We start from the raw sequence: 24,545 nt of genomic DNA, 5'->3' as shown, positions 1-24,545 counted from the left end.
GCTCACTCCACTCCGGCCCATGAAGGACAGTCACTCCTCTCATCCTAGGACACATTCATTGAGATTTATTAGAAGAGCTTTGGACTAAATACATGTACTAACAGCTTTATTAAAAGCTTTGGATTTGAAATGTATCCAGGCGTCAGGTTCAGTCTCCACCAAGGCGGTAAGACACACAAATAGGTGTACAGGACAACTATGTAGAAAACTAAAACCAAATTAACACATACACACAGCATATAACAAATCCACACAGACACAATTTATGAAATATTCACCTTCATTAAGCTCTCAAATGATTCATACTGTACATTTGACCTAATCTCAACGGGTTGACAAACATTCATGATTATAAAAAGGAAATTACAATGATGTTTTGCTTAAACAATATCTCTAACACATTGGCCATGTGACAGAGTGTTGGCTGGTTGGCCTCGTGAAGTAGGCACAGATGAATGATCAAAAGGTACAGTACCAGTCAAAAGTTGACACACCTACTCATTCAAGGGTTTTTCTTTATTTTTACTATTTTCTACATTGTAGAATAATAGTGAAGACATCAAAACTATGAAATAACACATGGAATCATGTACTAACCAAAAAAAGTGTTTCCCATGTGTATCAAGAATGGTTCACCACCGAATGGACTTCCAGCCAACTTGGCACAACTGTGGGGAGCATTGGAGTCAACATGGGCCAGCATCCATGTGGAATGCTTTCAACGTTATGTTTGAAGTTGTTTCAAACATAACACTCATCATGTAGTATGAGATTTAGAGTGACCCATGTGTTGCGATTTTAAGGCATCAATAAACTGGACTTCAACCAAGGCAAACCCGTGAGGTCACCTACTACAACTCAAAGATAACACAAACAAAACAACATATATCAAATGCTGATCTCTAATACTCCAGGTGTACCACGTTAGCTACACACCACAGAGCATTTCCTGAATAAAGTTATAGTTTTCTAATGATTTCACAGTGATGGTAATGGCATAGGAAAATGCAGTCTGGAACCTGCCATTTAGTTTATTAAGTCAATGTCTATCATTTTGTGTTATATGGTTTGATAAAACAATAATACCATTGTATGCTTGATTCTATGAAAAGGTAATCATATAGCTAGAGAAACACAGTTACGTTTCTCAGCCTATCAAAATGGAATGCACAATTAAAGAGTCAGGATGCCAAGTCATTTCCTAATGGAGCACCAACATAAATATTGCAGTTATTCATGATAAGACAGGAAGGTGAAAGGTTCGATAGGGCTGACGGGTTGGTGTACATGCCCTGTGGTTTGGGTGGACTGAGGAGGGGGAACAGGGCGCTCAGAACGAAAGGGCTGGTCAGCATTATGGAAGGCTTGAGGGCCACTACTTCTTGGCAATGGCGGCCACAGCTTTCTTGGCAGCGTCTTCCAGGTCGTTGGCGGCTACAATGGTCAGTCCACTCTCTGACAGGATCCTCTTGGCCTCCTGCACATTGGTCCCTAGAAAACACACACACAGTGAATAGCCTATGACGTAGAAAGATGCATCTCATCAAACTGACTAAAAAGACACAGAACACAGGAGAAATTAACTGAACCCAATGACGTATGCACCAAAGACGTATGCACCAAAGACGTATGCACCAAAGAAGGATGCACCAAAGAAGGATGCACCAAAGAAGGATGCATGGCATAATTTATTGGTAAAATACAACACTTTGTCTGTGAAAGAGTGTGAAAGACACTGGTCTTGAAAAGGGCAGAGGGCGTGTACTGTCTTCCATTGGCTGCAGTGGGGGGGGTTTGAGGAGGAGGCAGGCAGCTGGTGGGGTCTCTGCTGATCTGATCATGTCCCAGTGAAGCTCTAACCATGCAGACACACCCTGAGTCACTATAACCCTGGGGCCTACACTGGTTAACCAACAAAGCAATGGTAGAGAAAAGAGAAGCGAAAGAGAGCTGAAAAAAACGGAGAAAAAAAAGCCTAGAAAAAGCCAAATAATAGAAAGAGGCCAGCTGTTTATGTGGTGTTCACTGATTCACTGATTTCACAGGTGAGAACAGTACAGCAGGGAGGAGGGAATTTACATAACGCAGGTGTTCCACATTACTACAGTGTGCGTGTGTGTTTCCACGCGTCGGCTCGGCTCTCCTGGCTGGTGTTTAATTAAGATTGCATGATGTGTGCAATCTCAGGAGCTTGGCTGTCTAATCAATAGAAGCAGGAATTATATTACCGCCGCCACTTAACTCCTAATATTTCAGCACTTTTGTCCAGTGAGATAACACGTCATTCTAAACATATTTCTTGAGTTCTGCACAAAGCAATCAATTGTGTGATCTAAGTAGAGGAGGGGAAGGCTATGGGTAGACACACAGCAAATATGGTATCTAAAGTCCTTTTCGAACCAAAAATCGTAGCTTATTATCCTCCGTCCTCTGTTAGATCTTCATCTCAAAGGGCTCAATACACTGTCCTATCAACTTCATTTAGATTGACGAATCACAGGGATCATATTTCTGTGGAGGCCATGGACGGGGCAGGTAGCCTAGCCGTTAAGAGCGTTGGACTAGTAACCGAAAGGTTGCTGGTTTGAATCCCTGAGCCGACTAGGTGACATCTGTCAATGTGCCTTTTGAGCAAGGCACTTAACCCGAATTGCTCTTGTAAGTATCTCTGGATAAGAGCGTCTGCTAAATGACTAAAATGTCAAATTCAATGTTATCAGCTGGTTAACAAATACAATCTGAGACAACAAACATTCCTTTGAATCTTTATATGGGTCTTCACACTGTGCTGCTATACAATTGGTTTCTATACGGAAAGAAATAGACATAAATACGGTATGAGGGAATATACTTGCTGGCTCTGTCTGGATTCCTAGAACTAATTCCTACATCTAACACCAACAGACACTTTCTAAGAATCTCACCATACATAGGGTTCAACAAACACACAGCTGGTCAAAAAACAAACAGTGCGTGTTTGTGTGTTTCAGTGACACTGCAGAGGGTGTGTGGAAAGAGTGCAGTTCCGGAGTGAGCAGCAGGGAGCAGTGTCTGTCTGTCTACAGCAGCAGCCCAGGCTACTGATACTGTACAGGTAGTGTGGTTTCACCTACAGCCAGTAGGTGCTGCCGAAGACCTACTCACAGCCTGGCCTAGAGGAAACACCAGGAGAGACCTGTCCCTTTAAGAAGAGACATATACAATTTCAGTAATCTTTCAGCAGGAAGGAACATTCACAATGTTACAGATAGAAATAGCCTACAGAATGGAATGAGTTCTACTGTGTGGAATAAATAACTGTTAGCTCTATGCAACACAGTGTACTGAAAGAACATACATGGTCAATGCATCCTCCCATACACAGTACAAATAGTGTGTCAATGCAGTTTGTGCGATGAGGACTAGCCCTGTCCAGTACCTTCAGCTGGGATATCTGGGCTGTCAGCCTCCCTCCTGTGGCTGTAGTATGGGGATCTAAACATGGCACTGGGACAGAGCAGGAGCTACACTGGCACCAGGAGCACCATGAGACCCAGCCCCAGCCAGCCCTGCCTGAGTTTTCATCTGATTATGATAATTATCCTAAATCAGGCTGTAGCAGGGGCCTATTGTACCCTGGAGGACTGTCCGGCTGAGGGGAATACACTGCCACAGTCTGGGACCTGGAGGAGGAGGGCCTCCTGCTCTCTTTCTGAAACTACAATTTTAGTTACTCAGAGCCTATAGTTCCTTCCCTAAGTGTGCATGTTTGAGTGTCTGAGAGAGCGTGTGCTAGAGCGATAAAGGGAGAAGCGAGTGAGAGTTTATATTTGTGGTAATGAGCATGTGACAGGCATGCTGGTGTGTCTGAGTGTGTGTGTGTTTGTGTGTTGGTCTGTTGCTAGATAGCAGTAGATGGTTCTATTTAAGCTATAATGACATTGTCAGGACTGACGGAGCCATTTCGACCTCTGCAGTACCACTAGTCCTTTTTTAATTACATTGGAAAATGGCTATATCCCCCCAGTATCCCTTTAAGGAGAGACTGGCCTCCATGCCCAGAGACAGACAGACAGACAAGCAGCAACATAATGGCTGTGTAAATAAATAGCAATGGAATGGCCTGAAGGGAATAATCACTTTTTCACTAGACCCTGTGGTGAGTATAAGGGGAATTTTATTAACACAGACTCATGCATACACACAGACACATAACACAAACGCACACAAACACTGAGGTCAGAGTCTCAAGGAGTACGCAGTAGTTCCTCATCGAGCACCTTACATTTAGTGTGTGTGTTTGTGTGTATATTTGTTAAAGCTTTATTCTAAAATGGATTAAATGTTTTTTCCCCCTCACCATCTACACAAAATAGCCCATATTGACAAAGCAACAACAAGTTATACATTTTAGCAAACATTTTAAACTGAAATATCACAATTACAGACCCTTTACTCAGTACTTTATTGAAGCACCTTTGGCAGCGATTACAGCCTCGAGTCTTCTTGGGTATGACGCTACAAGCTTGGCACACCTGTATTTGTGGAGTTTCTCCCATTCTTCTCTGCAGATACTCTCAAGCTCTGTCAGGTTTAATGGGGGGTGTCGCTGCACAGCTATTGTCAGGTCTCTCCAGAGATGTTCGATTGGGTTCAAGTCCAGGCTCTGGCTGTGCCACTCAAGGACATTCAGAGACTCAACCCGACTTCACTCCTGTGTTGTCTAGGCTGTGTGCTTAGGGTCGTTGTCGGGGTTCCGAGTGGCGCAGCGGTCTAAGGCACTGCTTGTCAATGCTAGAGGCATCACTACAGACCCTGGTTCGATTCCAGGCTGTATCACAACTTACTGAGGCGTGGCTTCCGTCTGGCCACTCTACCATAAAGGCCTGATTGATGTGCTGTAGAGATGGTTGTCCTTCTGGAAGGTTCTCCCATCTCCACAGAGGAACTCTGGAGCTCTGTCAGAGTGACCATCGGGTTCTTGGTCACCTCCCTGACCAAGGCTCTTCTCCCCCGATTGCTCCGTTTGGGCGGGCGGCCAGCTCTGAGTCTTGGTGGTTCCAAACTTCTTCCATTTAAGGATTATGGAGGCCACTGTGTTTTTTATTTTACCTTTATTTAACTAGGCAAGTCAGTTAAGAACACATTCTTATTTTCAATGACAGCCTAGGAACAGTGGGTTAACTGCCTTGTTCAGGGGCAGAACGACAGATTTTTACCTTGTCAGCTCGGGAATTCGATCTTGAAACCTTTTGGTTACGAGTCCAACGCTCTAACCACTAGGCTACCTGGGGACCTTCAAAGCTGCAGAAATGTTTTGGTACCCTTACCCAGATCTGTGCCTCGACACAATCGACACAAAGCTCTACAGACAATTCCTTCGACCTCATGGCTTGGATTTTGCTCTGACATGCACTGTCAACTGTGGGACCTTATATAGACAGGTGTGTGTCTTTCCAAATCATGTCCAATTAATTTAATTTACCACATGTGGACTCCAATCAAGTTGTAGAAACATCTCAAGGATGATCAATGGAACAGGATGCACCTGAACTCAATTTCGAGTCTCATAGCAAAGGGTCTGAATACTTATGTAAGGTATCTTTTTTTTTTTTTTTTTACCAATTTGCAAAAATGCAAAAAAAAAAAAAAAAACTTTACTCTTTGTCATTATGGGGTATTGTGTGTGGATTGATTAGGGAATACTTTCAGAATGCACTGTACATCAGGTATGGCTACTGGAATTGGTGAGCTTGACAACCAGGTAATCAGCAGTGTTCATCAATAAACTAAATGACCAATTAATGAAAGCCTGTCCATTCATACAACAACCACTGGCATCAACTTAACTCCACACCTTGTGGCACTCAGCCCTCAATAGAGAATTCAGAAAACAGCCAACCCCTACCTGTGCCAAAAGGAGGCAGGCAGAGAAAAGGCTTGTCAATTAAAAGTGGTGGAGTTAATCCTGGCTGATCCTGTTGAAGAGCTGCCTGCCATTATGGGGTCTGTGGTCAGCGCAGCTAGCTCAGCTGATTGACTAACCAATCCCTCTCTTTGATGCCCCTGCTGTAATGACCACAGCTAAACCAAGGATTAAAACCCATCAGGGCTCTGTTTCTACCCAATGGTCATCATGACCTTCTGAGCCAGTCCCCAATTTGAGAGCTAGGGGCCGTTTGTTGCATGTTTGTGAAAAGTGAAACCGGCAATTAAATGTTCTATTTTTGTGTCTTCCAGGAAAACATATTGGCAGAGTGAACACAAAAACACATGTATGTGTGTGTGGTCAAAGCAGTATCGACCACACGGAATGCTGCTTCCTCCATTCAGGAAATTCAACCCCATCTATGGATTTTAAAGGGGAACTGCCCCCTAGAACCAACTTATCTGGTTATAACGGCCTGTGTGTCATTGATGAGCCAGAAATTGCAGTATCAGAATTGACTACATAGTGTAGTATAATTTTGGTCATAAAGTCAGTCTTGTCCAAAATGACTACATAGTGTAAAATAATTTTGGTCATAAAGTCGATCTGGAAGTGAGTGCGTCATGATGGGTATTGATGGGTTGGGTATAAATTACATACATGCCCACTTGTGCCAATGATGTCCAACTGCCCAGAGACAACAAGGTGTTGTCCGGCCCAACTGTCATGTGTTGTGGACATGTTGTCAAGTCTGCAACGCACGCACACTTGCTCGGCATAGGAGTGAAAATGGGCTTCCATAAAGTTGGTGCAAACTTCAAAAACATTCAACAATATTGCGCAAGATGGTAAGGAATGGATTACATACAACAAATGTACAACATGATAGCTGTGACTGGTGTGTGGTGATTAACTAGCTAGCTATGATACTGTAATGTACATAGCCTCTCCCTAATGTGTAATGTCATAGAAAGGAAGATATGGCTAGCTAACATTGCACATGACGATAAGGTTTGATAGGATGTAACGTTAGCCAGCTTGCTATCAAACATGTTTCAACTCAAACTAAGCTAAGCTCCCTGCTAACTAACGTTAGTTATGCAAGTTAGGTAGCTAGCTAATTTTCTGAGAACAGGCATGTTGTTAGGGTTAGCACATGCTCTCGATAACTCAGGCCCTGGTGGTATTCTGCCTTTACTGTGATGGAACTTGGAGTCATGATCAAAGGCTAGGTTAGAAATAGCTAGCTAGCATTCGGGGGCTTCGTCTGCTACTAGTGCAACATGCCTGTTCTCATAAAAGTCTATCGTGTATATTGTTGAGCAAAATAAATAAATGACGGACGGTACTTGTCCAGTCTGAGTACCAGTACGTGTCTGCAAGCATTCAGCAACGTAATGTTACACAGCTGGTTGCATAGTAACGGCGTCAGTGTCACGGCCTGAATCTAGTCTGTACTTAGTTTATTAGTATAATTACTTCCAAACTAGAGATATACGTTTATTGAGTGATGATATTTAATTCACAGGCTACTTCCAAAACCTGGTGGATTTGTTGTTCAGCAGTGTTGTGGAAACCCCCCTACCATATCAGACAGTACGTGACCAGGCACCGGTCCCACTTCAGGTTGGTCGCATTTGATCTGGTCATAGGTCAGAATACTGTGACTTGTCTGTCCTGGAATTCACCTTACAATCATTGACAATGTAATCAGTGCCGTATCAACTCTACAGATGGGGGACAGGAGAGATTGTTTGTCATGGAGTCCCCTGACTAAAAGACAGGTTGATACAGATGTCTGAACTGGGAGAGACCTTGCACTGCACACTGCATAACAATTACACAAGACACATCTATTACTTTTCATCATCTTTTGTTATTATTGAATTGAATGGTGGGGGGAGCCTGTGTATTCTTCAAACGTGTCAGGGAATTGTCTTATATGGGACACCATACGAAGGGATGACGACTAACATGTACCAACAGACAACATGCTAATTGGTACAGAATCTGAAATGGGCTGTGAATGACAATAGAAAGGGAAAGGGGGATACTTTGTCAATTGTACAACTGAATGCATTCAACTGAAATGTCTTCCTCATTTAACCCAACCCGTCTAAATCAGAGAGGTGCGTGGGGCTGCCTTAATCGACATCCACGTCATCGGAGATGAAAGACAAGTGTAATATTTGCACATTGTTATATCAGCAGAACACTGCTTCTACAGTATTGTGTGAAGGATGGTTTAATCTACATGGAACTGTTACACTGTAAAGTTATCAAAACACGTTGTTTAGAATATCTACATATACTGAGTTCACAAAATATTAAGGACACCTGCTCTTTCCATGACAAAGACTTACCAGGTGAATCCAGGTGAAAGCTATGATCCCTTATTGATGTCACTTCAAATCAGTGTAGACAAAGGGGAGGAGACCGGTTAAAGAATGATTTTTAAGCTTTGAGACAATTGAGACATGGATTGTGTATGTGTGCCATTCAGAGTGATAAAAAGGTTGTAGTGCCTTTGAACGGGGTATGGTAGTAGGTGCCCAGCCACCGGTTTGTGTCAAAAACTTCAATGCTGCTGGGGTTTTCATACTCAACAGTTTCCCGTGTGCACCAAGAATGGTCCACCACGCAAAGAACACCCAGCCAACTTGACACAACTGTGGGAAGCTTTGAAGTAAACATGGGCCAGCATCCCTGTGGAATGCTTTCGACACCGTGCGTCCATGCCTTGACGAATTGAGGCTGTTTCAGGGCAAAAGTGGGGGTGCAACTCAATATTAGGAAGGTGTCCTTAATGTTTTGTACATTGTGTAAGTTCAGAAATTGCACTCATCTCATATTACTCCTGGAGGAAACTTGGTCAGTAGCTACAGAGTGGTATGAGAAGAGTGCCATCTTCCTGCATCTCACATCCAGCTGTATTTATTTAACTCTGCCTGCTGAACCCATGGGTTGAGGCAAACTCTGTTATATCCAGGATGGAGTGTGATGCACTCCACCCCTCCTGCCACCTGACTGCACCTGTCCATAACATGTAATACATTACATAGATAGAAGGGACTTCATCACCCACTGGAGACTTGAAGACAGAACCTCACCCAGAGAGCTGTGCATGTCAGTGTGTGTTAGACAGCAAAATCCTTAACATAGACCATAGAAATAGAATGGAATGTCATGCTAATTATTGGACAGCTGAAGTTCTACCAAAGGTGTGTATGCTCTTTGTTCTATCTGTGGTTGTACTCTACACAATACATTTTCATTTGCTAGGTAAAGTGTAGGAATACAGTCTATAAGCAAATCAATATGATAGCCTGTTTACAGCAAACACACCCACTGATTTTTTGTTGATAAATGTACCTATACTCAAGCTGGGCGATAACATTTGTACAATGTTCACATGTAACCTACACCTGTAGGGATATTCATTCTGGCATTTGTCCCCCAGGAAAGATCTAACAGAGAACAAAAGCAGAGACGAGACCAAACTAGCCAGTGATAGAATATTGTGTTGATAGCTGAGCTGACTGAAGACAGTCCATGCTAAATATCAGCAAGCTAGCTAGATATACTAGCCAGCTGTAGCTATCCCCAAGCTATGCTAACTAGCTGCAGTCGGGTTGGCTTAACAAGGTCAGCGCAGGCTTTAGACTACACATATAGCAGAACTGAATTAGCAGATCACCTTGAGATGGAGTCAGTCAGGAGGGGAGAAGTTCTCAACTTCAAAACCTTTCTCCTTAGCAGAGCTAGAATAGCTTACCTCATTGTTACTAAGTTACTCACTACTGCCGTTGTTTGCTTGTTGTAATTGAATGGCAAAGACACACCCAAGAAACAGCCACATTAAACCACATTCAAAAGACAACTTTCGTTTGAGCTTCAGTAATGGCCGCTGCACTTCTTACTTAGCACCGGAAGAAACACACGCGGATTAGGAGTGCAGTTTACCTTTAACATAATAACTTGCCTCTTAGCACTGTGTCCAAACAAAAGGAAGCTGGGTTTGTATACTAACTGCCACTAGTTACTAGACTTTCCACCAAAACAAAAGGTAACCTGTATTTGTCTACATTTTAGCACGGCCAATGCGTACACAGTTGGTCCTTTCCTCATTTTCAAAGAATGCTAAACTGCCCATAAAGTATTTGTAGACTTACCTTATTGTAACTGGCCTGGTTGTGTCCCAGAAACAGTAGTGCTGACCTAAAAAGCATGGGGATGTGAGAGACAAATGGAGTGCTGTGAACTAATGGAGAGAGTCCCCTGCTCTTTCTCTGGACAAGGCCAGTCAGCTGTTTCCTGCCAATTATCCTAATGACCAGCTGGGTCCCGCTGTAACGCCCAGGTGTCATGGCGACACACCGTAACGCACGGCAATGCCGCCTTATTAGCATACGCAGGTGAGAGGTGACCCAATCAACGCCGTCTCCATTGTTATTCTGGTCGTCGTCGCTAACAAGCTCTGCTGAACGTGACACACGTGATAAATGGATTGTCTTCCTCACCAGTAAGAGGACCACACTGGACTGTCATATGAGAAAGAGGTCGTTCTAAAATAACTTACTTAAAACGGGAGTAGCTTACTGCACCGAATTCAAGAATAAGATAGAGAATGAGACCCGTGTGAAATAACACAGACAGTTCATAGAAAGTGCTAAGGTGCATGTGACACAAGAGTGGAGTAGAGGTCTGGAGTAGTGAAAGAAATATGGTGTTGAGTACAGAGAGCACGTGGGTGGTAGTGTGTAGAACAGTCAAACAGTGCATAGGTCGGGTGTAGAGTTGTGGTTGTAGCACCACCTGTACTGTACCCACCTTCCAGCCTGACAACCAGAGGCACTTTGAGCTCCAGCTCACGGCAAGCCTTGGTGATACCGTTGGCAATGATGGCACAGTTGACGATGCCCCCGAAGATGTTCACCAGGATGGCTTCCACCTGTGGCACAGAGAACAGGAAATGGTTTTAATATAGTCCTAAAGGAGGAAACATTCAGATTTATACAGTACTATACTTTTATTCTAAGCTGTACAGACACCAATCAGTATTGCACATATTGATGTACCAAAAATGTATACAGTAATGTGAAAGGGCGTGCAAAGAATAAAACAGTAAAACTCAAGACAGACTGTGTGATGTCTGGCGAGGTGATTACACTAACACATAACACAGTAATTACCCTGGGCAGTTGTGTGGAAAGTGGAGTGTGAGTAGACAGGATTAATCCTGCATGTTTGTTTATAATCTCTGCTAATCTGTAAACCCTGCCGTGTGTGAACGGTGTGTGTGTGTGTGTCTGTGTGTGTGAGAGAGAGATCGAGAAAGAACGAGAGCGGTGTGTGTGAGAACCGTGTGTGTGTGTGTGGTAATGATGTTTACACACAGAGAAACAGGATCAGGGGCGTGTAGAGAGATATTAGGAATGCCCATGATACTTCATACAATAGACTGCACTAAGGGCAACAGGCCTTTCAATCTCTTAGGGCCACATCGCTGAAATCTAGAGATCTGCGTGTGTATCAAAAAAGAGCAAGACTGTTTGCCATAGTGACCTCTGTTATGAATGTAATGTGAACAGACTAACGAAGAATTCCATTGTCGTTTGTTGAGTGTGTTATTCATGCATTAAGGCAGTGAACATCGCATCTTCGCCATTGTATACATCCTCTTTGAGGACACACTACAACACTGTACGTGTGTGCGTGTCAGACAGCCATATTAATGTGGAGCAGCTGTCATTCTCCAAGGAGAAGCAGTCCTCAGGTGGCTGTGTTGTTCATTACTGTCATCTGTGACTGATACCACACTATTAGAGACACAGCGCCATCACCAATAACACAGGGACAGCCCTGTCACAAAGACACTCGCACACACACACACACAGAACATATTGGTTCTCCACAGAACATTCAGTCTACAGTAAGTGAGAGGCAGAGTGAGTGAGAGAGCTGGTGTGAGAAAGACAGCTTCATTGGTTATATAAAACAGTTCCACTGTCTGCCTTACATCCTGCTAGGTTCCATCTGAAGCAGGGCCTGAGTGTTCCTTACTAAAGGTTCGTGTTACCTCCACAGCCTGGGGGTGTGAATGTGTGTTCCCCTTGGCCCTGGGTAGCTCTCGCCCCAGGCACAGACTAGTTTAATCCCGGCACTGCTTCTGCCCAGTTACAGCATTACATTCAGACAAAAATCACAGAGAAGGAGGGAGAGAGAGACAGAGGAGATAGCACTAGAAAGGAAGAGATACAGCGAGCTAGGGAGAGAAAGAGAGTGTGTGAGAGAGACGGACAGAGTGGGGACACTGTGGCTTCTGGTGGGTGAGATCTGTCAATACTCCAGGCTCTGCTGAACCTTAGCCCTGCCATTGATCTCTCCCTGTAGATCATTAGATGATCTAGCTATACTCTGAGGACACCACATTGGGAAGGGTATATCTATGCATCAACATACATATTACACTCGTATAACCTTATAAAATGCCACTCAAGCAAGCCTAATCAATGCCCATGATCTTACTTGTGGACCACTTTGGTGGCTCCCCAGTGTGGTTTATAGTAACAACACTTGTGGACAATACAACAATAGAAATCCTGTTCAGTAAGACAAGCACATCTCACATAATCTTACCTTCACCCTGTGGTTTTATCTGTTTCTGGCAACACACAGAGCGATTGAAGTTACCCATGAACGCTAGGGGCTGATTGACAGGCCACAACTCAGGGTTGCGTGGGTAACGATCCAGCGACAAACTGGTGAATGTCCTGCTATTCAGTCTCCTCACCACTGGGGGGCAATAGAGATCAAGACGCTGGTTCTGGAGCCCAGTACAACAAGCCCTATTCTGTTGCTATCAGCAGTACATTTTTCAATCCCGGCTCTATTGAGTAGCACCATATTTTTACCTTTCATGTGTCTCTTTATGACATCTACGTATATTAAATGATACATCAGACATGATTTATGTATGCTAGCATGCAAGTAAAAGCATTTTATATAATTATTTTATGGCTTTACCTCAGTGGAGTTTCGTAATTCAAAAACACGGGAAAAAGATTCCCAGCCCCCCAACCCATGTAAAGGGGATACATTTTTTGCCACACTGTCTTTTTTATGGTTGCAACAGAAAGATTTGAGACGTTAGGCTAAGTGGCTGCTTTGCATGATGTATTGCTGTCTCTACCTTCTTGCCGTTGTCTGTGCCCAATTATGTTTGTGCCACGTTTTGTGCTGCTACCATGTTGTGTGTTGTGTTGCTGCCATGCTATGTTGTTGTCTTATTACTCTCTTTATGTAGTATTGTGTTGTCTCTCTTGTTGTGATGTGTGTTTAATCATATATTTTTATTACATTTATTTATATTTTTATTCCCAGCCCCCATCCCCGCAGGAGGCATTTTGCCTTTTGTTAGGCTGTCATTGTACATAAGAATTTGTTCATAAGTGACTTGCCTAGTTAAATAAAAAATAAAGTGTTATCACAAGCTTGATTCTAATGTTGAGATTGCAAACCAAAATCTATTGTTCAGCTACACACAGAACATCTCAGGACCCCGAGCGTGGGCGAAAGAAACTGTAAAACCACTGTCGTACTGAGTGAAGTAACAATGAAACACAAATCCAGAACACTGTGACTCCCTCAGATACTAACCACAGAGGTAGAGTAGAAAGCTGAAAAGCAATGCTGTGGGTTACAGAGTCGATACACTAGGTAGGCGATACACTAGGTAAGCACACATGACCAACTGCAGTCACACAGCACCACCATGAGCACTTAAATTTCTAAAACACACAGCTAAGCTCCTGGTATCCTCCGTGTTCATGAACTGGATGAAGATAATACAATACCACATTCAGAAAGCTCTTTTGCCAACATGTTACTTCACATCAAGCTTCAATGAGCTTTATACTGCGAGGGGGTAACGTGACATATCCACCACCAATGTGTTGCACCTGGGTGATGCACAACAGCCATTTTGCACCTGAATGTGTACTAGATATTTGCCAGGCCTACAGTCGTGGGCAAAAGTTTTGAGAATGACACAAATATACATTTTCACAAAGTCTGCTGTCTCAGTTTGTATGATGGCAATTTTCATATACTCCAGAATGTTATGAAGAGTGATCAGATGAATTGCAATTAATTGCAAAGTCCTTCTTTGCCATGCAAATTAATTGAATCCCCCAAAAACATTTCCAATGCATTTCAGCCCTGCCAAAAAAGGACCAGCTGACATCTTGTCAGTGATTCTCTCGTTAACACAGGTGTGAGTGTTGACGAGGACAAGGCTGGAGACCACTCTGTCATACTGATTGAGATTGAATAACAGACTGGAAGCTTCAAAAGGAGGGTGGTGCATGGAATCATTGTTCTTCCTCTGTCAACCATGGTTACCTGCAAGGAATCACGTTCCGTCATCATTGCTTCGCACAAAAAGGGCTTCACAGACAAGGATATTGCTGCCAGTAAGATTGCACCTAAATCAACCATTTATCGGATCATCAAGAATTTCAAGGAGAGAGGTTCAATTGTTGTGAAAAAGGCTTCAGGGCGCCCAAGAAAGTCCAGCAAGCGCCAGGACCGTCTCCTAAAGTTGATTCAGCTGCGGGATCGGGGCACCATCAGTACAGAGCTTGCTCAGGAATGGCAGCAGGCAGGTGTGAGTGCATCTGCACGCACAGTGAGGCGAAGACTTTTGGAGAATGGCCTGGTGTCAAGAAGGGCAGCAAAGAAGCCACTTCTCTCCAGGAAAAACATCAGGGACAGACTGATATTCTGCAAAAGGTACAGGGATTCGACTGCTGAGGACTGGGGTAAAGTCATTTTCTCTGATGAATCCCCTTTCCGATTGTTTGGGGTATCCGGAAAAAGCTTGTCCGGAGAAGATAAGGTGAGCGCTACCATCAGTCCTGTGTCATACCAACAGTAAAGCATCCTGAGACCATTCATGTGTGGGGTTGCTTCTCAGCCAAGGGAGTGGGCTCACTCACAATTTTGCCTAAGAACATAGCAATGAATAAAAAATGGTATCAACACATCCTCCGAGAGCAACTTCTCCCAACCATCCAGGAACAGTTTGGTGACGATCAATGCCTTTTCCAGCATGATGAGCACCTTGCCATAAGGCACAAGTGATAACTAAGTGGCTCGGGGAACAAAACATCGATATTTTGGGTCCATGGCCAGGAAACTCCCCAGACCTTAATCCCATTGAGAACTTGTGGTCAATCCTCAAGAGGCGGGTGGACAAACAAAAACCCACAAATTCTGACATACTCCAAGCATTGATTATGCAAGAATGGGCTGCCATCAGTCAGGATGTGGCCCAGAAGTTAATTGACAGCATGGATTGCAGAGGTCTTGAAAAAGAAGGGTCAACACTGCAAATATTGATTCTTTGCATCAAATTCATGTAATTGTCAATAAAAGCCTTTGACACTTATGAAATGCTTGTAATTATACTTCAGTATTCCATAGTAACACCTGACAAAAATATCTAAAGACACTGAAGCAGCAAACGTTGTGGAAATTAATATTTGTGTCATTCTCAAAACTTTTGGCCACGACCGTATATACTGTACTGATGGCTTAAGAGACTAGGCGCTGCAGTAGAACCACAGAGCCACCGTAGACCTGAGTCTTTAAATGTCACACTGATTAATGGCAGAAGTGAATTGGAGTAAAGTTAGGGTCAATCCCTTTATGTCAATTGCTTTCAATCAAAAGTCCATGATCCAGCCGATTCCAGCGCAGACTCAAACTCTAACCATCACACTAAAGATTAATTCAAATCCACTCTGACGCAATTCAAAACCTCCCAGACCTCTGATTACCCCTGTGATACAGGAGCCGCTTTGGAAACATTATCATTTGAGTTAGGATAAACATATGCTATTTCTTGATTCGGTGCAGAGCAGAAAGGAAAAAAGTATATTGTACCAGGATCCTTTGAGAACCTTTGTGCCTTTACCGTATGAGGAGTACTTTCCGGTCCAGTGAATGATTAAACATAACAGGACCATAACTGCCGCCGCTCCAATACCCTGTCAAGGCTCTTTCACAACTGGGAAAGGGCTTCACTGGAGAAACACTCTTTTCAGACTCTATTATCCAGCCTGCTAACTGCATTTAAGACATGAAAAGTAGCCTGGAAGATTCTACACTGACAGAGGAACTGGCATTTCCCCAGAGTGTCAATGCATTTTATAAAGCACATTTATATTTTATGTTCAACACACAGAGGATGAATGTCATGATTACCATCACTGACAGGTGATACGAGTACACACACAACATTATAACCCCACAAGTCAAAATTCTACCCGTTTGATACCTACAAAATGGACGTGAGAAGAAACCATACTATTCTCCCCTATAGACTTGTCAACACCTAAAAACATATTTCCAACCATTCACTTGAACTAACCAGCATTGTATTTTCTCTGGCTGCTGCAGGGATCCCTGTGGTGAGTGTGTACTGCTGAATTATCACTCCGACACACATTTAGCATTGTGCTTCACACTAACAGCAGTCTACCACTGTTGACCACTGCTAATCTGTCAGAGGAAACACATCTCTCCCTTTGTTACAACCTAGCAAATTGTGCAGAAATGTTTGGAAATCCTTGGTCTCTCTGATGCCTATTAAGGGCATTGTTCTGCTTTATCTGGTGACAGCAGCCTCCTCTGACAGGCCTGCTGGTCCTGGCCTGTTTATTCCTGCTCCTCCACAGGGCTGCAGTGCCCAGCCTAGGGGTTAAAGGTTAATATGCAGCCTTTCCAAATGAAGACAGGGCCTATAGGCACTAATCATCCATCTTCAAATGAGCAGTTTTCTGTTGTGGGATGGGGCCCAATTCTATTTAGGTCCCCACGTCCTCCCACAGGACACACCCCTTTAGTGTTAACAGAGCCAATTCGGATAGGTTCTGATAGGTGAGCACAACAGTTTGGAAGCCCCACTTCCCCTATTCCTCCAATAGGCTAAGACATCACCATATAAAGCAGAAATGGCGCTCCCAGTTCTACCCAAAAACACAGATTGAACCCACCTCCCAAAATTACTGTCACTTCTGAGGTCACAACACATACATGGTCAGGCATACAACACGCATACACAGCCTGCATATTAAATGGCATATGTACGTGTGTGTTTAGTTCAACAAACTGCAATTTGGCCTGGACGATAAGACAGTTAATTTGATGTAGTTCGTCTTTGTATCCTTCTGGCTTTCTATTTTGACACCATCTTGTCAAATCTAGGCTATTTTTCTCCCTGCAAATGCATTCCCTGTGGTGTGCTACTCCTCTGGCGCTGGGCCAGGTGAGAGGGAGAAGGAGAAAGGGAGAGATGGAGAGAGGGAGAAGGAGAAAGGGAGAGATGGAGAGAGAAGGAGAAAGGGAGAGATGGTGAGAGAGAGAAGGAGAAAGGGAGAGATGGAGAGAGGGAGAAGGAGAAAGGGAGAGATGGAGAGAGAGAGAAGGAGAAAGGGAGAGATGGAGAGAGAGAGAAGGAGAAAGGGAGAGATGGAGAGAGAGAGAAGGAGAAAGGGAGAGATGGAGAGAGAGAGAAGGAGAAAGGGAGAGATGGAGAGAGAGAGAAGGAGAAAGGGAGAGATGGAGAGAGAGAGAAGGAGAAAGGGAGAGATGGAGAGAGAGAGAAGGAGAAAGGGAGAGATGGAGAGAGGGAGAAGGAGAAAGGGAGAGATGGAGAGAGGGAGAAGGAGAAAGGGAGAGATGGAGAGAGGGAGAAGGAGAGATGGAGAGAGGGAGAAGGAGAGATGGAGAGAGGGAGAAGGAGAGATGGAGAGAGGGAGAAGGAGAAAGGGAGAGATGGAGAGAGAGAGGGAGAAGGAGAAAGGGAGAGATGGAGAGAGAGAGGGAGAAGGAGAAAGGGAGAGATGGAGAGAGAGAGAAGGAGAAAGGGAGAGATGGAGAGAGGGAGAAAGAGAAAGGGAGAGATGGAGAGAGGGAGAAGGAGAAAGGGAGAGATGGAGAGAGGGAGAAATGGAGAGAGGGAGAAGGAGAAAGGGAGAGATGGGAGAAGGGGGGCGAGGTGCAGTGCGGGTCGTGGCTCCTATTGAAGGCTGGGATTGGGCCTGGCGAAGCAGGATAAGAGGGAAATAATTATCTAGCCTGTTGAAGCATGACAGCTCCTCCTTGCCCAAAGTGAAAGAGATGGAGCATTATGTCAAAGAAGCCTGCTCACAAACAGACATCTTGACACCACCATCTGAATTTTCACTTCATGTTAAGGAACGCTCTGCAACTGACAACTGCCAGAGAGTTTCAAGTTCCTTGATGTCCACACGGTCCAAACACACCAAGACAGTCGTGAAGAGGGCACGACAATACCTTTTCCCTCTCAGAAGACTGAAAATATTTGGCATGGGTCCCCAGATCCTCAAAAAGTCCTACAGCTGCACCATCGAGAGCATCCTGACCAGTTGCATCACTACCTGGTATGGCAACTGCTCGGCATCTGACCGTAAGGCGCTAGAGGGTAGTGTGTACGGCCCAGTACATCACTGGGGCCAAGCTTCCTGCCATCCAGGACCTATATACTAGGCGGTGTCAGAGGAAGGCCCAAAAAATGTACACTAGTCAGAGGAAAGCCCATAAAATGGACAGACTCCAGTCACCCAAGTCACACACTGTTTTCTCTGCAAAAGCACGGCAAGCGGTACGGAGCGCCAAGTTCCTTAACAACTTCTACCCCCAAGCCATAAGACTGCTGAACAATTAATAAAATGGCCACCAGACTATTTACATTGACACCCCCCCCCCCCCCCTCCTCCATTTGTTATGTACACTGCTGCTTCTCACTGTTTATTATCTATGCATAGTCACGTCACCCCTACCTACATGTACAAATTACCTTGACTAACCTGTACCCCCGCACATTGACTCCGTACCGGTAGCCCCTGTATAGCCTCGTTATTGTTATTTTATTGTGAAACTTTCCTTAACTCTTTCTTGAACTGCACTGTTGGTTAAGGGCTTGTCAGTAAGCCTTTCACTGTAAGGTCTACACTTGTTGTATTCGGTACATGTGACAAATAGTTGGATTTGTTCGATGGGTGGGGGAAGTCTCTACCGACACAGGGAAAGATAGCATTACTACATCTTTTACAGGGTTAACTGCATATATACTGCAAACACTGTCTCTCTGAGTAATACTTTAGATAAAGAAATGTGTGCAAATGCCATTTGGAAGGTATTTGCATATATGAAAGTATGGAAACTGTAGTTATAAAAATGGTTGTAGAAGAAGTTATACGATTCTGTACAGCACCATTCTCTAATTTCTTCCATTTCCTTTTCCTGGAATAACCAAGCACTTTCCAGGGAAGGTGACAATCAATATCATGACATACGCTGGAAACCATTCATTGCATTTGTCTTCACTAGATACCAAGAAGCATGAACGTCAACACGTTTGTTGAGCTCTGACATGGCCTAACACTGACATAATACAAATCAAACAACTCAAACACAATGTCTTATCCTATACAATATGTCCACTCTCTCTCTCTCTCTCTCCTGTGACATCCAGCTGTCACTGTGCTGTGAAATCTGAAGATGTCCCTCTGTTCCTCAGGCCCCCCTGCCACGTGAACTTGTCTAGGCACAGCCAGCACGCTTCTCCTCTCTCCGCTGAAGAAAAGAAACCAATCAAGGCAGAAATGAGTTTGCGGCGAGCCAGGAGAGGCGAAGGTGGAGAATGGAAGTGAAAGTAAGGGGGGTGGATGGGGGGACAGCAGTGTCCCTGTGAATTGATACTGGAGCCGGTCATTTCCGGCTCAAGGTCTCCCTCGTGACAGAGCGGGGGCGGGGGGGGGGGGTGAACTGTGACAGCAGCCTCTTGGGAAACCCATCCCCCAATGAGTAAGGCCGTCCTTTCACTCAGACACTCGTTCTGTTTTCAACACGCTCGTCAATATGGCCAACACAAAGCAGCTAACAAGACTGTGCTTCTTTTTTAAATGCAGGAGATGTTTTCTTATTGTCTAAGCATTGTATTGTACACTGTGGCTATATCTATCAGGTCTATTGAGCATTTATTAGGCTGAGCAATATCAGCAATTGCATTATGTTGTATGTTTCAGTTTCACTCCGTTTCATCAAACAGTGGAGGTTTATTGAAGCCTCTCTCTGACTCTTACAGTTACATACACCTTAAGGAGGACAATACAGTAAGAAAACTCACACAGACTTTAACCACAGGTTTAAACACGCACCAATACACTCAAGCATACAGACACACACACACACACTCAAAATGGGTTGTATGTTATAAAACCTTACATTCATATTTGTCTTCACTTATCGAATGTTGAATCCTTCAGAATCAATGAGAAATAATAAGTGCTCTACCAGTACACAGTATACAGACAACAGACAGATTTCTGAAGGTTGTGGTAGGGGATAGACATCATGGTGAAGGTAAATGCAAAGCACGGCATTTAATCTGTTGACACAATAGGGCCGTTTATTGTAGACAGTCGCCCGTTATGCATGACTGACATACAGGGAAGAGACCAGGGATAAAGTGGAGTAAATACTCCCGATGACATAGGAGTGTCTCATTATGATATTCAAGCAGCGTTAGACCAACCCAATAAACCAATTCCAATTTGTACTTCTGCACCCCCATCTATCCCACCCTGACTGCACCATCACAGCCCCAGCCTCTGATCTTTCTCCCATTACACTGCACTTCCCCAGGCCACATCATTCATATTCTCCCTACGCTACCAGGCCCATCAGTAGCCAAAAGCATGCACTGGGTGCTCGGAGGCCATGCACAAGTGCCCCTGGGGGCCTCATCGAGTTTGGAACCTGACTTTGTAGCAGACGGTGAAGTGCACTTCACCTATCCCTTTGTCATGGAGATGGAGCTGCGTTGGATAGTGTCTTTGTTGTAGGGATTGAAGTGCCGATTATAACACAGACATGGTGGGCATATCTCATGGTGCCGTCTGTCGAACGGCCCTGCACTCTTTCAAGTCCTTCAGCGTTTTGCCATTCATTGTTTTTTTATCAGATGGGAGGACAGAAAAAAGTGCACACTAAATGGCTCTAGACCCAAAGCCCAATTTAGCATCAGTTATCCAGGCTGGGGGGGTAGACATTCGACACTAGAATAGTTTCATGGGAAATATATCTAGTGTCAATATGTCCTGAAGAAGAAGAACGCAAGCAATCTAGAGTGAAAGTGCAGAAGGGCTAATATTTGCCAAATATGAGAAGAGTAGTGAGAGAGAATAAGTGGGACAACACTTGAGGTCAAATGTTCACAGAAATAGAGGCAGACAGGAGGACAAGAGTGGGCAACAGGGGGATGACATGAAAGACAAGACAATGAGAGGGGGAGACTGGCAGCAGGCAGACGGCACAGGAGCGAGAGAAGGGAGCACAGAGACCAATACTGGCAGGGGACGTTGTCAGTCAGGGATGTAGAACTCATTTCCTGCTGCTCACCTCAGGATCTTGTGCATGTTCTCTCTCACACACACACAGACACAGACAGAGATGCCATGATGCTGTGCATTAGATTTGACAAATGCGGACACTGTAAAGCAGGCCTATTATTCATCCCGAGAGGGCGGCATCTCACCGCTGACAGGCAGACATAAATATTTCTCAACCCCTTCACCAAGGGTTAATGGCTGTCGATCATTGAGGGATGACAAGGGGACAACAGAGATATGCAGGGCCACGTGTGCATACATATACACAGTATTTCTCCATTCAAAGCACTACTGTATGATGGTAGGGAGTCAGCAATGTTTAGATTAGACTGGAAAGGGAAAAAACAGACAGCCACACAAACACATCCCAAACACAATCCTCCTGTATACATTTAGCAGTGACGGTGTTTAATCCTGTCACTGGCCTACACACAATACCCCATAACATCAAAGCGGAATGATGTTTTCCAACATTTAAATTAATAAAAAATGAAAAGCTGAAATGTCTTTAGTCAATAAGTACTCAACCCCTTGTTATGGCAAGCCTAAATAAGTTCAGGAGTAAATACTTGCTTAACAAGTCACGTAATAAGTTGCATGGACTCACTCAGTCTGCAATAATAGTGATTAAAATTATTTTTGAATGACTACCTCATATCTGTACCCCACACATACAATTATCTGTAAGGTCCTCAGTCGAGCAGTGAATTTCAAACACAGATTCAACCACAAAGACCGGGGAGACTTTCCAATTCCTCACAAACAAGGAAACCTATTGGTAGATGGGTTAAAAAAAGCAGACAATGAATAGCAGATAATAGGAGATTAATTCACATTTCAACAGGGCAATAACCTAACACACAAGGACAAATCTACAATGGAGTTGCTTACCAAGAAGACAGTGAATGTTCCTCAGTGGACGCGTTACAGTTTTGAATGAAATCTATTTGAAAATCCATGTTAAGACCTGAAAATGGTCTAGCAATGATCAACAACCAATTTGACAGAGCTTGAAGAATTTTGAAAAGAATAATGGGAAAATGTTGCACAATCCAGGTGTGGAAAGATCTTACAGACTTACCCAGAAAGACTCACAGCTGTAAACGCTGCCAAATATGCTTTTACAAAGCATTGAGTCATGGGTGTGAATACTTATGTGAATTAGATATTTCTGTATTTCATTTTCTATTAATTTGCCAAACCGTACACACACGCGCACACACACAGCTCCAGAAGTATTGGGACAGTGAAAATTGTTATTTTGGATTTGAAATGATACAATGACTATGAGATTATATCGGGTGAAAAGTTTAGAAATTACAGCACTTTTTGTGCATAGTCCGCCCATTTTAGGGGACCAAAAGTATTAGGACAAATTCACTTATATGTGTATTAAAGTAGTAAAACGTTAAGTATTTGGTCCCATATTCTTAGCAGGCAATGACTACATCAAGCTTGTTACTCTACAAATGTGTTTGATACATTTGCTGTTTGTTTTGGTTGTGTTTCAGATTATTATGTGCCTAAAAGAAATGAATGGTAAATATGTTTGCTACCATGATTATGGATAGTACTGAATTATTTGTGAATAATGATGTAAGAAAAGTTGGACGCACAAATACTATACCCCCAAGACATGCTAACCTCTCACCATTACAATAAGAGGCATTTTTGGGGGAGCATGATTTTTATGCCTCTAACTTTCTCACTCATTATTATTCATGATTCATTTAGGACTTTCCGTAATCATGGTACCATCCGAAATGACACTACATTAACCATAGATTTTTTTGGGGCACAAAATAATCTGAAACACAACCAAAACAAACAAATGCATCCTATAAATGTGTACAGTCACAAGCTTGATGTAGTCATTGTGTGCTAGGAATACGGGCCAACTTAACTTTTGACTTATTTAATACATACACGAAGTGTACAAAACCTTAGGAACACCTTCCTAATATTGAGTTGCGCCCCCTTTTTCTTTCAGAACAGCCTCAATTTGTTGGGTCACTGACTCTACAAAGTGTCAAAAGCGTTCCACAGGGATGCTGGCCCATGTTGACTCCAATGCTTCCCACAGTTGTTTGAAGTTAGCTAGATGTCCTTTGGGTGGTGGACCATTCTTTATACACATATGAAAATGTTGAGCGTGAAAAACGTAGCAGCGTTGCAATTCTTGACAAACTCAAGCCCGTGCGCCACGCAACTACTACCATACCCTGTTCAAAGGAACTTAAATCTTTTGTCTTGGCCATCCACCCTCTGAATGGCACACATACACAATCCATGTCTCAAGGTTTAAAAACTGATTGAAGTGGATTTAACAGGTGACATCAATAAGGAATCCTAGCTTTCACCTGGTCAGTCTATGTCATGGAAAGAGCAGGTGTTTCTAATGTTTCGTACACTAAGCGTATAAGAAGGGGGCAACTATGTACCAAAAAATATCTGTCATTTATAAACAGTTCACCCAATATGGTTGAAAATACCCTCTAACTAAAGCTGACAGTGTGCACTTTATTGTTAATTTCATTGCTGGAGCAAAGAACAACAAAAAATGCGTCAATGTCTCAATACTTTTGGAGCTCACTGTATATACTTTTTGGGATGGTAAAAGTTCAGTGTAAACTTAAATAACAGATATATACAACAACAGAAATAAAGTATGACGTAAAGATAATGGAGTACATTTTCTGTCAGCTCCATGGCAAAATGTGTAAAATTGTAGGAAATAGGTTTAAAACAGCAACATAAATGACCTTTTAATGACCTTTTAATGGCGTCAGACCGAGGCTCTGCATCTGTCCTTGTGCTCCTAGACCTTAGTGCTGCTTTGATACAACCGATCACCACATTCTTTTGGAGAGATTGGAAACCCAAATTGGTCTACACGGACAACTTCTGGCCTGGTTTAGATCTTATCTGTCGGAAAGATATCAGTTTGTCTCTGTGAATGGTTTATCCTTTGACAAATGAACTGTAAATTTCGGTGTTCCTCAAGGTTCCGTTTTAAGCCCACTATTGTTTTCACTATATATTTTACCTCTTGGGGATGTCATTCGAAAACATAATGTTAACTTTCACTGCTATGCGGATGACACACAGCTGTACATTTCAATGAAACATGGTGAAGCCCCAAAATTGCCCTCAAT

General features: G+C 43.5%; 1 protein-coding gene across 1 annotated transcript in view; it reads right to left on the bottom strand.

Annotated features, from left to right (window-relative positions):
* Positions 1-250: 250 nt before the first annotated feature.
* Positions 251-24,545, bottom strand: part of LOC139535632 (succinate--CoA ligase [GDP-forming] subunit beta, mitochondrial-like) — a 126,980-nt gene continuing 102,685 nt past the window's right edge. Inside the window, exons 10-11 of the mRNA XM_071335237.1 lie at positions 10,739-10,859; positions 251-1,491 (exon numbers count right to left, since the gene is read on the bottom strand). Of these exons, the coding sequence (XP_071191338.1) occupies positions 1,376-1,491; positions 10,739-10,859 (237 nt within the window). The 3' untranslated portion in view covers positions 251-1,375. The remainder of the gene's footprint in view (positions 1,492-10,738; positions 10,860-24,545) is intronic.

This window comes from Salvelinus alpinus, chromosome 12 (assembly GCF_045679555.1).
Source record: "Salvelinus alpinus chromosome 12, SLU_Salpinus.1, whole genome shotgun sequence".
NCBI lineage: Eukaryota > Metazoa > Chordata > Actinopteri > Salmoniformes > Salmonidae > Salvelinus > Salvelinus alpinus.
This window is presented reverse-complemented; position numbering and strand designations above follow the sequence as displayed.